Source organism: Erpetoichthys calabaricus, chromosome 7, assembly GCF_900747795.2.
Source record: "Erpetoichthys calabaricus chromosome 7, fErpCal1.3, whole genome shotgun sequence".
NCBI lineage: Eukaryota > Metazoa > Chordata > Cladistia > Polypteriformes > Polypteridae > Erpetoichthys > Erpetoichthys calabaricus.
In genome coordinates, this window is record NC_041400.2 from 85551327 (window position 1) to 85565596 (window position 14270).

At 43.2% G+C, this 14270-nt stretch overlaps 1 protein-coding gene across 1 annotated transcript in view; it reads right to left on the reverse strand.

The window, feature by feature from the left end:
• Positions 1 to 14270, reverse strand: part of mtap (methylthioadenosine phosphorylase) — a 191737-nt gene that overhangs the window by 55053 nt on the left and 122414 nt on the right. Inside the window, exon 5 of the mRNA XM_028805159.2 lies at positions 2173 to 2275. Coding sequence (XP_028660992.2) covers positions 2173 to 2275 — 103 coding nt within the window. The remainder of the gene's footprint in view (positions 1 to 2172; positions 2276 to 14270) is intronic.

A 14270-nucleotide genomic window follows, 5' to 3' on the forward strand; every position in this document is an offset into this window, starting at 1 on the left:
TCAACTGCGACTGTAGATTTACTGTTTTCTAAATTCTTCATGTCCATGACACTGACAGCAATACCAGCAAGACGGCAACTATGATGAATTCATTACAGACCAAATAACTGAACATTCTACTAACCTTTAAGTTCGAAAATGTCTTCTTACAAAACCCTTGTAAAAGACATCAAGATGAAATTTAAAATCCAATCTGACTGTCTGCCTCCCCATTCTTCTCATTCCTGATGTGGACTAAAGCACATTGTCATTGTGTGCATAACACATTGTTTGTATAACCTATATTATGGACAATGTGTGCACAAAGGGACTACAACTGTCATTGTGATAAATGTGGTTCTATCAGCCATACTACAGAAGAACTGACCTATTTGGGATCTATGTGTCAAAAATGCTAAAAAGAAAAATATCTTCATTAAGTTTGTTGGGTTTACTTGTTCTTAAATCCTTTAGCTAAGTGGAAGAATTTGCTGCTTGCAATTCCAGTTACCCATGTTTGATCCTCATAGTCGTTGTCTCATGGTGGATGACCTAAAGGGAATTCCTCAAAAGAGGCAAATGATGCTGTGACATAGATTTATTCAGTGGAAGGGGCATGTAACCAGGTGACACAAGCAGTAAGGTGAGAGGAATAGCTACTGCTTTGCAAGAAGCTACCAGTTTGGCTTCTGGCTAAACAAAGATATTCATTACCCGAGTTGTGAAACTTGCTGCTTAAAATTCCAGCAACCTCTCTCCGCTTCCTAACATTGCTCTTTCAGGTAGGATAGCAACAATGTGAGAAAATTCTTGAGCAGAGACACTATTGTATTTTTTTAACCTTATCAATGTACCTGCTTTGAATTACTTTTAAAAACTTTTATTAGGAGAGATTGTAAGTGTTTTATCCAGAATACGTTTATGACAATACTCTTTTTTTGCTGTTTGCTTTAAATATTTTAGGTGTAAAAGTATTGTGCAGTTTAGAGGGACACATGCATCAAATCAATAGTTGTATCTCACGTATCTGTTGCTTTGTAAAATTGTTACTTGCATGTCAAATGAGGATTAGAGACTCAAACTTTTTCATCTAAATTATTTCATGTTATTCCATTTGATAGAACAAGGTCTTTGACTGTACAGTAATCCCTCCTCCATCGCGGGGGTTGCGTTCCAGAGCCACCCGCGAAATAAGAAAATCTGCGAAGTAGAAACCATATGTTTATATGGTTATTTTTATATTGTCATGCTTGGGTCACAGATTTGCACAGAAACACAGGAGGTTGCAGAGAGACAGGAACATTATTCAAACACTGCAAACAAACATTTGTCTCTTTTTCAAAAGTTTAAACTGTGCTCCATGACAAGACAGAGATGACAGTTCTGTCTCACAATTAAAAGAATGCAAACATATCTTCCTCTTCAAAGGAGTGCGTGTCAGGAGCACAGAATGTCACATAGATAGAGAAAACAATCTCTAGCAAACAAATCAATAGGGCTGTTTGGCTTTTAAGTATGCGAAGCACCGCGGCACAAAGCTGTTGAAGGCGGCAGCTCACACCCCCTCCGTCAGGAGCAGAGATAGAGAGAGAGAGAGTTTGTTGTTCAGTCAAAAATCAATACGTGCCCTTCGAGCTTTTAAGTATGCGAAGCACTGTGCAGCATGTCGTTTCAGGAAGCAGCTGCACAAAAGATAGCAACGTGAAGATAATCTTTCAGTATTTTTAGACGAGCGTCGTATCGTCTAGGTGTGCGAACAGCCCCCCTGCTCAATCCCCATACGTCAGGATCAGAGAAAGTCAGAGCAAGAGAGAGAAGAGTAAGCAATCTAGCTTCTCAGCCATCTGCCAATAGTGTCCCTTGTATGAAATCAACTGGGCAAACCAACTGAGGAAGCATGTACCAGAAATTAAAAGACCCATTGTCCGCAGAAATCCGCGAACCAGAAAAAAATCCGCGATATATATTTAAATATGCTTACATATAAAATCCGCAATGGAGTGAAGCCGCGAAAGGCGAAGCGCGATATAGTGAGGGATCACTGTATAGATAAATTGGACCCTTAAAGTATTAAACACAACTAAAGGCTTTAGTAAACCAAAATAAGCATGCTAGTGTTATAAATATTAATGCAAATTGTAAAAATGTTTTATGTTAACTTTAGTAAAGCAGTTTCTGAATTTCAATACCTACTTCCCTTGTTTTGCTACAGAAAGGCTCAGCCATTGGAATGTGGCAGACTCCAGGTGGACTTGTAGCGTTCCCATCGTAAAATGTCTGGTGTCTTTTAGTTGTTCTGCAAGATAAAAAGGTAAGGAAGGTAAAGGTAAAAGTAAAGTATTATTTTCACAAACAGCACAAAAAATTAGAAAACAAAATGAAACATGTACACTGTGCATGAATTTGGGAAAGTCTGTTTAAAAAAAGACGTTTGTGAAGTAATTGCAGATAAGGCATCATAAAAGGCATAACGTTTTTCCCCTTTTAAAATGTTTTCTGTGTTTATCTGCTTAGGATTGGTGTTTACTGAAAACTTAAATGTGTGTGGCGTTGTTGTTGATGGGTCATTTTTATCAACTGTTTTCCCCTGCAAGAGAATACAGGACAGGAGCCGGTGATCATAATCTATATATATATATAACTCACTAAGCCGACAGAACAAGCAAGACAACCATGGGATACGCACGACATAGCCACGCCTGCCAACTCACAGAGACCCGCCCTCCAACGCTAAGACCATGGGATACGATGACAACTCACGGCCACCAACAATTCACTAAGCAGCCGACCATGGCACACGCACGACGGAGCCACACCCGACAACAATTCGAGTGAGAGCGAAAGCATTTGCCAAGAATGTTTTTATTAATCAAGAACGAAAGTCGGAGGTTCGAAGACAGTTACATACTGTCGTAGTTCTGACCATAAACAATGCCAACAGGCGATCCAGTGGCGTCATTCCCAGTATGGTTGCAAAGCTGAAACTTAAAGGAATTGATGGAAGGGCACCACCAGGTGTGGAGCCTTTCGCTTAATTTAACTCAACACGGAAAACCTCACCCGGCCCGGACACAGAGAGAATTGACAGATTGATAGCTTTTTCTCGATTCTGTGGGAGGTGGTGCATGGCCGTTCATAGTTGGTGGAGCGATTTGTCAGGTTAATTCAGAAAATGAAAGACTCCCGCCTGCTAAATAGTTACGCAACCCAAGAGTGGTCAGCGTCCAACTTCTTAGAGGGACAAGTGGCTTTCAGCCACGTGAGATTGAGCATTAGCAGGTCCGTGATGCCCTTGGATGTCCGGTACTGCACTGCTACACTGAATGGATCAACGTGTGTCTACCCGGCGCCGAGAGACGTGGGTAAGCCGTTGAACCCCATTCGTGATGGAGACTGGGGCTTGCAATTGTTCCCCACGAACGAGGAATTCCCAGTAAGTGCGGGTCATACGCTCGCACTGATTACGTCCCTGCTCTTTGTACACACCCCCTCCTTGCTACTACCATGGTCGGGTGACTTGGTGGATTATATATAGAAAAGCAGCCGGAACCACAAAGAACAATGAAAAGTCAAAGTGGCTCAGAGGTGCACGTGGACTGTAGCAGAGACAAAAGCGACTGAGGCGGTGTTTAGAAAATGAACAGTCAACGTGACTCACAGGTGCATGTGGACCGTACACAGACGAAAGCGACTCAGGTGAGGAGTTGGGGGTGGGCACATGAGCAGGCAGTGCGTACTGAACGATGACTAAGAAATCAGCAGACTAGAATGGCTGGAGGGCCAGGACGGAGGGGGCGGAATGGGCGTCCTTCCCCTCTCCCCCCATTCCGCCCTCCGTGCCCGAGCACCGTCCAGCCCCGTCCCTCGCTCTGGGAGGTGGAGGCGCGATGGCAGTCCTCCAGTTTTCAGTCATGGACAATTGTATGTTGGTTCGTAGCATGCATTGTTGCAATGTTACTTTTCTTGGTGGTTTATTAAATTACGGATTTTTCAAATGTTCATTTTTTTTCCCTGTGCTTAAAAATTATTAAAAAAGCGGCGTGATTATGCGGTGTATGCTATGCCGCGGGTTGGCTAGTTAATATATATTTTTTTTGGTACTGATAAAGGCACTCAAGTTTAAAGGTGTGGACTTGGTAAAACAAACTGAAAAAAACAGGGAAAAATGACAGGGAATGGCATGACATGAGAAATTTTAAAAACCCAGACTAAAACCTACACAGGACATAATTAATGGTTAATTTTGAAAGGCTATGCTATGAATATGAAGCCTTACTTTTTAAAATGCATTTTATTTAAAAAAAATGGCATTGCATACAATCAAGGTGAACTTATAAAACAAATGACTTCACAGTCTAACCTGATAAAAAAAAAGCTAAAAAGAAAGCAGGAACAAAAACAGACAATACCAACAAATCAGAATTATCCCCCTTTCTGAGAAAAAGAGGAAAGCCAAGAGCACAAGCAAAATTAGTTACAAGAAGAAAACAATGGAGAAGAAAAAGGGAAAATGTAATCGCCCCCACCCCAATATTAATGCTAAAATGTATTAGTTAAATTTTGCCATATTTTAAAAAAAGATTTGAACAGATCCTCTAAGCAACAATTAGATTTTTTCCAGTTTGAAATAGTATAGAACATCAGTTACACCCACTGACTTGTAAAAGGTGGGTTGAGATTCTTCCAGCTAAGCAAGGTAAGTCTACGAGCTAGTAGTGTGGTATAGGCAATTACAATCAATTTGTCCTTCTCCACTTTAAACCCATCCAGGAGTACACCAAACACTGCTGGGCATTCAAAGATTGTTGTCCAAAATGAGGTTTTGGAAGTACACCAAATTGACATGTGGCCCAGTGAGACTGGAGCTAGATTGCAACATTCACAGGTTGGATCTTGCCCTGGATACATTTTGGACAATTTAAAATGAGAACAATGTGACCGATAAAAGATTTTAAGTTGAATGATTGAATGCTTTGCTCATATGGAGCTAGGGTGTATTCAATGCACGGTTGACCTGCACTACGAAAACGTGGCTAACTACTACCATCCCAGATGCTAACGTGGAGCTACCTGGGTTTAGCACAGTTAGAGCGGACAGAGACGCAAATACCAGTGGGAAGCAGAAAGGAGGAGGTCTAGCTCTCTATGTCAATACAAGGTGGTGCAACTCTGGACATGTAAACGTCAAAAATCTCCACTTGTTGCAGGGACATCGAACTGTTGGTCTAAAGTCTGCATCCCTATTACTTGCCCAGAGAGTTTGGACACGTCATTGTTTTTAATGTATACATCTCTCCTTGGGCGGACATGGAGATAGCGGGTGACATCATACATTCCACTGTTGCAAAGTTACAAACACAGCACCCTGAGGCGCTTGTGCTAATCACTGGAGATTTTAACCATAGGACGATGGACAAAACATTACCTGTCTTCTCCCAGTATGTGGATTGTAACACCCGGGGAAATAAGACTATTGACTTACTGTATGCAAACGTTGAAGACGCATGCAGCGCCACCCCGCTGCCTGCGCTTGGGAAAGCAGATCATAACCTGGTTCTGCTTCAGCCTCACTACAAACCAAGAGTGAGGGAGCTACCTACAACCACATGCTCATTCAGGAAGTGGTCCCCTGAGGCAGAGCAGGCTCTGAAAGACTGCTTTGGAACTACGGACTGGGATATCTTGCAGGGATCACATAATGAGAAGATTGAGGTTGTTGACTGCACTACTGACTACATCAACTTACAGTGCATCCGGAAAGTATTCACAGTGCATCACTTTTTCCACATTTTGTTATGTTACAGCCTTATTCCAAAATGGATTAAATTCATTTTTTTCCTCAGAATTCTACACACAACACCCCATAATGACAATGTGAAAAAAGTTTACTTGAGGTTTTTTGCAAATTTATTAAAAATAAAAAGACTGAGAAAGCACATGTACATAAGTATTCACAGCCTTTGCCATGAAGCTCAAAATTGAGCTCAGGTGCATCCTGTTTCCCCTGATCATCCTTGAGATGTTTCTGAGCTTAATTGGAGTCCACCTGTGGTAAATTCAGTTGATTGGACATGATTTGGAAAGGCACACACCTGTCTATATAAGGTCCCACAGTTGACAGTTCATGTCAGAGCACAAACCAAGCGTGAAGTCAAAGGAATTGTCTGTAGACCTCCGAGACAAAAATCTGGGGAAGGTTACAGAAAAATTTCTGCTGCTTTGAAGGTCCCAATAAGCACAATGGCCTCCCTCCATCATCTGTAAGTGGACCCTCCATCATCTGTAAGTGGAAGAAGTTCAAAACCACCAGGACTCTTCCTAGAGCTGACCGGCCATCTAAACTGAGTGACTGGGGGAGAAGGGCCTCAGTCAGGGAGGTGACCAAGAACCCGATGGTCACTCTGTCAAAGCTCCAGAGGTCCTCTGTGGAGAGAGGAGAACCTTCCAGAAGGACAACCATCTCTGCAGCAATCCACCAATCAGGCATGTATGGTAGAGTGGCCAGACGGAAGCCACTCCTTAGTAAAAGGCACATGGCAGCCTGCCTGGAGTTTGCCAAAAGGCACCTGAAGGACTCTTAGACCATGAGAAAGAAAATTCTCTGGTCTGAGGAGACAGATTGAACTCTTTGGAGTGAATGCCAGGCGTCACGTTTGGAGGAAACCAGGCACCGCTCATCACCAGGCCAATACCATCCCTACAGTGAAGCATGGTGGTGGCAGCATCATGCTGTGGGGATGTTTTTCAGTGGCAGGAACTGGGAGACTAGTCAGGATAAAGGGAAACATGACTGCAGCAATGTACAGAGACATCCTGGATGAAAACCTGCTCTAGAGCGCTCTTGACCTCTGACTGGGGAGATGGTTCATCTTTCAGAAGGACAACGACCCTAAGCACACAGCCGAGATATCAAAGGAGTGGCTTCAGGACAACTCTGTGAATGTCCTAGAGTGGCCCAGCCAGAGCCCAGACTTGAATCCGATTGAAAATCTTTGGCGAGATCTTAAAATGGCTGTACACCGACGCTTCCCATCCAACCTGATGGAGCTTGAGAGGTGCTGCAAAGAGGAATGGGCGAAACTGGCCAAGGATAGGTGTGCCAAGCTTGTGGCATCATATTCAAAAAGACTTGAGGCTGTAATTGCTGCCAAAGGTGCATCGACAAAGTATTGAGCAAAGGCTGTGAATACTTATGTATATGTGATTACAGTTTTTTTATTTTTAATAAATTTGCAAAAACCTCAAACTTTTTTCACGTTGTTATTATGGGGTGTTGTATGTAGAATTCTGAGGAAAAAAATGAATTTAATCCATTTTGGAATAAGGCAGTACGGTGCTATGCTAATAACAAGCCATGGATTACAAGTGACATCAAGGGCCTTTTGAACCAGAAGGAAAGGGCTTTTAAAGGCGGTGATCAGCATGAGCTCAAGTGCGTGCACAAGGATCTCCGAGTCCAGCTCAGGGCGGCGAAGGAGCAGTACAGGAGAAAGCTGGAGCAGAAGTTGCAGAATAACAGCATGGAGGAAGTGTGGGATGGGATGAAGATCATCACTGGCTACAGCTCGAAGCGGGGTGCCACCATCGAGAGAGACGTGAAGGGAGCAAACCAAATGAACAATTTCTTTAACCGGTTTGACCACCCTAACCCACTCTCACCTCAGAGTACTGCACCCTTCACCCATCCTTCAAGCATAGGAGAGACATCCCCACCCATAATTACAGCAGCGCAAGTGAGCAGAGAGCTGAGGAAACTGTGCCAGCAAAGCACCGGGGTCCAGATGGAGTATCGCCACGACTGCTGAAGGTCTGTGCGCTGGAGCTGGGAAGTCCTCTACAGCGCATCTTCAACCTGGGCCTGGAACGGGGGAGAGTCCCGAGGCTTTGGAAAACATATTACATCACCCCAGTCCCAAAGGTATCACATCCTAGTGAGCTGAATGACTTCCGGCCTGTCGCTCTGACGTCACATGTGATGAAGACCATGGAGAGGTTGCTGCTTCACCACCTGAGGCCACAGGTCCAACACGCCCTCGACCCTCTGCAGTTCACATACCAGGAGAAGGTGGGAGTGGAGGATGTCATCATCTACATGCTACACGGATCCCCCTCCCACTTGGACAGAGGCAGTGGTGCTGTAAGAATTATGTTTCTGAACTTCTCTAGCACCTTCAACACCATTAAACCTCTGCTCCTTAGGGACAAGCTGACAGAGATAGGAGTAGATTCATACCTGGTGGCATGGATCGCGGACTATCTTACAAACAGACCTCAGTATATGTGTCTCCGGAGATGCAGGTCTGACATTGTGGTCAGCAACACAGGAGCACCACAGGGGACTGTACTTTCTCCAGTCCTGTTCAGCCTATATACATTGGACTTCCAATACAACTCGGAGTCCTGCCACGTGCAAAAGTTCGCTGATGACACTGCTATCGTGGGCTGTATTAGGAGTGGGCATGAGGAGGAGTATAGAAACCTCATCAAGGACTTTGTTAAATGGTGCGACTTAAACCACTTACACCTGAACACCAGCAAAACCAAGGAACTGGTGGTGGATTTTAGGAGACCCAGGCCCCTCCTGGACCCCGTGATTATCAGAGGAGACTGTGTGCAGAGGGTACAGACCTATAAAATACCTGGGAGTGCAGCTGGATGATAAATTGGACTGGACTGCCAATACTGATTCTCTGTGCAAGAGAGGACAGAGCCGGCTGTACTTCCTTAGAAGACTGGCGTCCTTCAACATCTGCAATAAGATGCTACAGATGTTCTATCAGATGGTTGTGGCGAGTGCCCTCTTCTACGCGGTGGTGTGCTGGGGAGGCAGCATTAAGAAGGATGCCTCACGCCTGGACAAACTGGTGAGGAAGGCAGGCTCTATTGTAGGCATGGAGCTGGACAGTTTGACATCTGTGGCAGAGCAAAAGGTGCTCAGCAGGATCCTATCAATTATGAAGAATCCACTGCATCCACTAAACAGTGTCATCTCCAGACAGAGGAGCAGTTTCAGCGACAGACTGCCGTCACTGTCCTGCTCCACTGACAGACTGAGGAGATCGTTCCTCCCCCAAACTATGCGACTGTTCAATTCCACCCCCCGGGGGGGGGGGGGGGGGGGGGTATAAACGTTAACATTATTCAAAGTTATTGTTTGTTTTTACCTGCATTTTTATTACTCTTTAATATTGTTTTTTTATCAGTATGCTGCTGCTGGAGTATGTGAATTTCCCCATTGGATTAATAAAGTATCTATCCATCTATCTATCTACTTTTCTGAGATAAGTGAAAGAACGTTGCCCCACCATACCCTGGGATCTCTGAAAGGAAAAAGACATATATTAGTGAGATGCCGTCTGAGTCTTCAACACTGATTAGGTTTTCTTCTGGAACAGAAAGGGGGGGGGGTGTGTGAAAAACTGGGTAGGTTCTTTTTAGTAAAAATTCGGATTTTAAAGTACTGGAAATATTGTGTTGATGTGAAATTAAATTTAAAGGATAATTGTTCATAAGATGCAAAGACATTATCAACGTACAATTCTGTAAGTGTTTTAATACCAGATGTTTCCAGACATTAAATACTGTGTAGGTTTGAGAGGGTAGAAAAAGGTAATTATAATGTAGAAGTAAAACAGATAAAAGCTTCTCTGCCTTGAAGTGCATCCTGAATTGGTTTAATATTCTGAGTGATTGATGGAGAATTGCATTATTGTTATATTGACAATAATTAGTACTTACTATGGCACAAAGCAGGACTTATAAAGATGTACACAAATATTTTATTTCTGTTGCAGACCAGGTTTGTGTATTTTCATCAATTTGTGTCAATTTTAAGGTCTTCATAACTTGTATATTTGCCACCCAGTAATAAAATTGAAATTTAGGTTGTGCAATGCCACCTTCTGCTTTCAGTCTTTGTAGAGTTAGTTGCCTTTTGAATGTGTGGATTTCTTAAATTCTAGATACATGAGGTTACAATTAAGTCTAGTTTCTTAAAGTACGATCTGTTAATGTATATACGGATATTCTGAAATGGAAAAATAAACTTGGGAAGAATGCCCATCTTGACACTATTCACTCTCCTTGCTAATATGAGTGTGGGCCATCTGCTTACATGTTGTTCAATTTTTTACATGCTGATATCTGTTGAAAAAGATATTTAAATATCAAAAAGTAAACATCACATGTAAACTGTTCTGATAAATTAATGTTCAGTCTAGTTTGGTGTACTAGACAGCTCACTGGAATAAAGCACTTTCTTTCAAATTGATTGAGTCCAGATATCTTGAAATTCTGTTAGTAATGGTAAAGATTTCTGTGGGTCTGATATATACAGTACCATATCATCTGCATATAGTGATATTTTCTATTCTTGTCCTTCCCTAATAATCCCCTTTATCTCTGCATTTCGAAAGTGAATGGCCTGTGGCTCAAAGGTGATTGCAAAAAGCAATGATGATAGAGGACATCCTTGTCAAGTACCACATATCTGCGGTCATGTTGTTTTGGACTAGTATAAAGTAATTTTATCCATGCTTATTGTAACCACCAGAGGGCTCCATTGAGCTCCAAACCACAGACACAATAACACCCAACATGTTTAAATAAAATACAGGTATATTTATTTAACCAAAGCACCCTTACAAAAAAATCACCTCTGCAAAAATCAGTCACAACATAACCAAATTCGTCCTCCATGAGTGTTGTGCAATGAGTCCCAACTCGGACTCAATTAAAGTCAAGCAAGCAGGCTTTCTTCTAAGCTAGACCCGGGAACTGCTTCCAGTCTCCTGTCCAGGTCGTCCGGAGCATTTCCAGGCCATGCGGAAAGCAGGGCAGTCCTCCCCCAGCAGCACCTTCTGGCAGTCCCCAAAGACCCCAAACAAGGCTACGCCTCCGGACTCCAACTCCCAACAAACTGCTCTTCATGAGGACATTCGCCTGATCCTTCCATTATGGCCTTCTGCTAGGCGTGAATCCCTCCTTTATCCCTGCCAGAATGTCTGTCCTTCCTCTCTGGTACTTACAACATATTTTGGGCCAAACCCAAATATGCGCAATGTGGTGAATACATAGTCCCATTTGACTGTGTCAAAGGCTTTTTCTGAGCACAAAAATAATAAAATATCTTGTGTGTTAGATTTTATGGGTGGGTATATTACATTAAACAGACAAAGGTATGAAATAAACTCCATGTAAATAAAAACTGAATGCAATGATTTGCAAATCTCAAACTCCTGTTTTATTCACAACTAGGGGGCTCCGCCCCCTGCTCGCTTCGCTCGCCAACCCCTGGCGTTGGGACATGACAAAGAGTGAGATGTATGAATTAGATATAGAATAGTGTGCAGCTTTGGATGATGCGCAGATTGTATCGTCTTGGATCTTGTTCTTTGTCCTTTATCAAGACCAAAGCAACTGTAGTTGCCGCTATACCTTCTGCATTTGCTTTTGTATTTGCCTCCTTTTCAACTTCATGTAGCATTTTTATAGACTTAGCTAATGGGTGATTGTTTATGACATGAGTGACGTTTCTTATTATAAGCTCTGTGCATTGTTTGTTTTCAGGAAGGTTCATGCGTTGATAGACTGCCTCATCTGGATCTAGGATGTAGATTTGTGCATATTTGCGTTGTTGATTTGTGTCAGGGTGCACTGTTCCAATGCGATGCAATATTTGTCCACATATGCGAAAGCAGTATGGGCCATTGCCTTTTGGTGGCCTGATATGTTTACTTTCAGGCACATCGTTAGTTAGAAGCTTCTTTAGATATTCAGGATATGAATGTAAAGGAGGCAGTCTACTCTGACCTTTTTGACAACAACGTGTAAATTCATTATTTGTATTGCCAGTTGTTTCTTCTGTGAAGTTAAGTGAATGACAATGATTGCAAATGACATTCATTAATCCCAAAGAATTTTCCTCAATAGTGGATTCCTTATTGAAGGCGTTTTCAGCCATTTGGCGTAAGCGTTTAACAGGTGTGTGGCGTTGATGTCCGCGACGGGCATGTTTTGCTTTTTGCGTTTGATTGCCTTTTTGTTGCATGTCCATTATTTGTGATGCGCAATTTTTTTCTTTTTTTTTTATTCGCCTCCGCTTTGCGCAAAGTCCGTTTCAGTCTACGCCGTGCATTGTTTGTATCGAGCCTTGTCCGTTTTTGTATGTCGGTCATTTGAGCTTGGTGCTTTTTGCGTCTTGCTTTTTTTTTTTCTGTCAGTTCATTTGCGCGTTGTTCACGTCTCCGTTCATTTATTCTGTCTCTTCGCTCCCTTTTTTGTATGTCTGATACGCGAGCTCTTTCGGTTTGAAATCGTGCTTCTTTCGATGCAGCACTTTGACACGCGCGCTGAATGCGTCTACGTGCATTGTGTCGGTCCATTTGGGCATGTTCCCGTTATCCTTTCCGAATCGTTTTGTACCCGTGACCGTGTATTCATGACTTGTTTCTTTCTCAGCATGCGAAATATGGATATGTAATAAGGAGGATCGCACTCACTGTTAATATGTATCCTTTTCTGCAGTTGAACGGTTAATAGTGCTTTATTGAAAGGACATCCACCTATGCTGACACCTATGCCGACACCTATGCTGCCTAGTGTGAAGGTGTCGACGTTCACTTTAGAATATGTGGCTTTGGGTGTCACTTCTTATGGATGTGTGGGGGGGATTGTTGTTGCGCGAGCGTCTTCTTTTTGTGTTCCTGTGTCTTGTTTGAATCCCCCTCTTTGTGTGTGTCCCGTCCCTTGCTTGTAGGGTCTGTGGGGTGGTTTTGTGTTGTTTTTTTTTGTCTTCCATGGGCTTGTTGAATCCCCCTCTTGGTGTGTGTACCGTCCCGTCCCGTGCCTGTAGGGTGGGGGGGGGGGGGGGGGGGGGGGTGTGTGTGTGGTCATGCCTTGCTGTTGTGCGCTCGTATGTTCTTTTTTTTTGGTGTGTCTAGTTTCGTGTGCAATGTGTTTCGTGCTTTCCCCGCGTTTGACTACTTTTATATGTGCCTTTTCCTTTTTTCGGTGCGTGCTCACTCCTTGTTTCTGTGGTCTTGTCCGCCTCTCGCGGCCCCTCATCCGCCTTTGTCGCCCTCTTTTGTCCGCCTTTCTCCGACTCTCGCGGACTCTTTTTGCGCCTGCGCCTCTCGCGGACCCTCATCCGCCTCTCTCGCCCTCTTTTGTCCGCCTTTCTCGGCTCCTCAGCCGACTCTCACGGACTCTTTTTGCGCCTGCGCAGTACGTCTTTTTGCAGCTACGGCCCATGGCCGGATGTGCCTGCGTCCATCATCCGGTTTAGCATTCTCGGTTAGTAATATGGATAGAACACAGTAAACATATCAGATGTTCAAAGTGAGAAAATGTGCCATTTTAAGAAAATAAATTGGTCATTTTGAATTTGATGGCAGCAACACGTCTCACAAAAATTGGGACAGGGCCATGTTTACCACTGTGTAGCATCTCCTCTTCTTTTAAGAACAGTCCATAAATGTCTGGGAACTGAGGAGACCAATTGCTGACTTTTAGGAGAGGAATGTTGTCCTATTCTTGTCTGATATAGGATTCTAGCTTCTCAACACTCCTGGGGCTTCTTTGTTGTATTTTTCATTTCATGATGCGCCAAATGTTTTCAATTGGTGAAAGGTTTGGACTGCAGGCAGGTCAGTTCAACAACGAGACTTTTCCACTATAAAGCCATGCTGTTGTAATAGATACAGTATGCGCTTTAGCATTGTCTTGCTGAAATATGCAAGGTCTTCTATGAAAAGGACATCTTCAGAATGGCGGTATATGTTGTTCTATAATGTGTATATATATTTTTCAGTATTGATGGTGCCTTTCCAGATGTGTAAGCTGCCAGTTCCATAGGCACTAATGCACCTCCATACTATCAGAGATGCAGGTTTTTGAACTGAGCTGGATGGTCCCTCTCCACTTTAGTGCGGAGGACGCGGCATCCAAGTTTTACAAAAAGAATTTCAAATTTCGATTTGTCTGACCACAGAGCAGTTTTACACTTTACCTCAGTCCATTTTAAATGAGCTTTTGCCCAGAGAAAACAACAGCGTTTCTGGATCATGTTCACATATGGCTTCTTCTTTGCATGACAGAGCTTTAACCTGCATTTGTGGATGGTATGGTAAACTGTGTTCACAGACAGTGATTTCTGGAAGTGTTCCTGAGCCCATGCAGTGATTTCCTTCACACAATCATACCTGTTTTTAATGCAGTGCAGCCTGAGGATAAGAAGATCACGGGCATCCAATATTGATCTTCGGTCTTGTCCTGTGCACACAGAGCTTTCT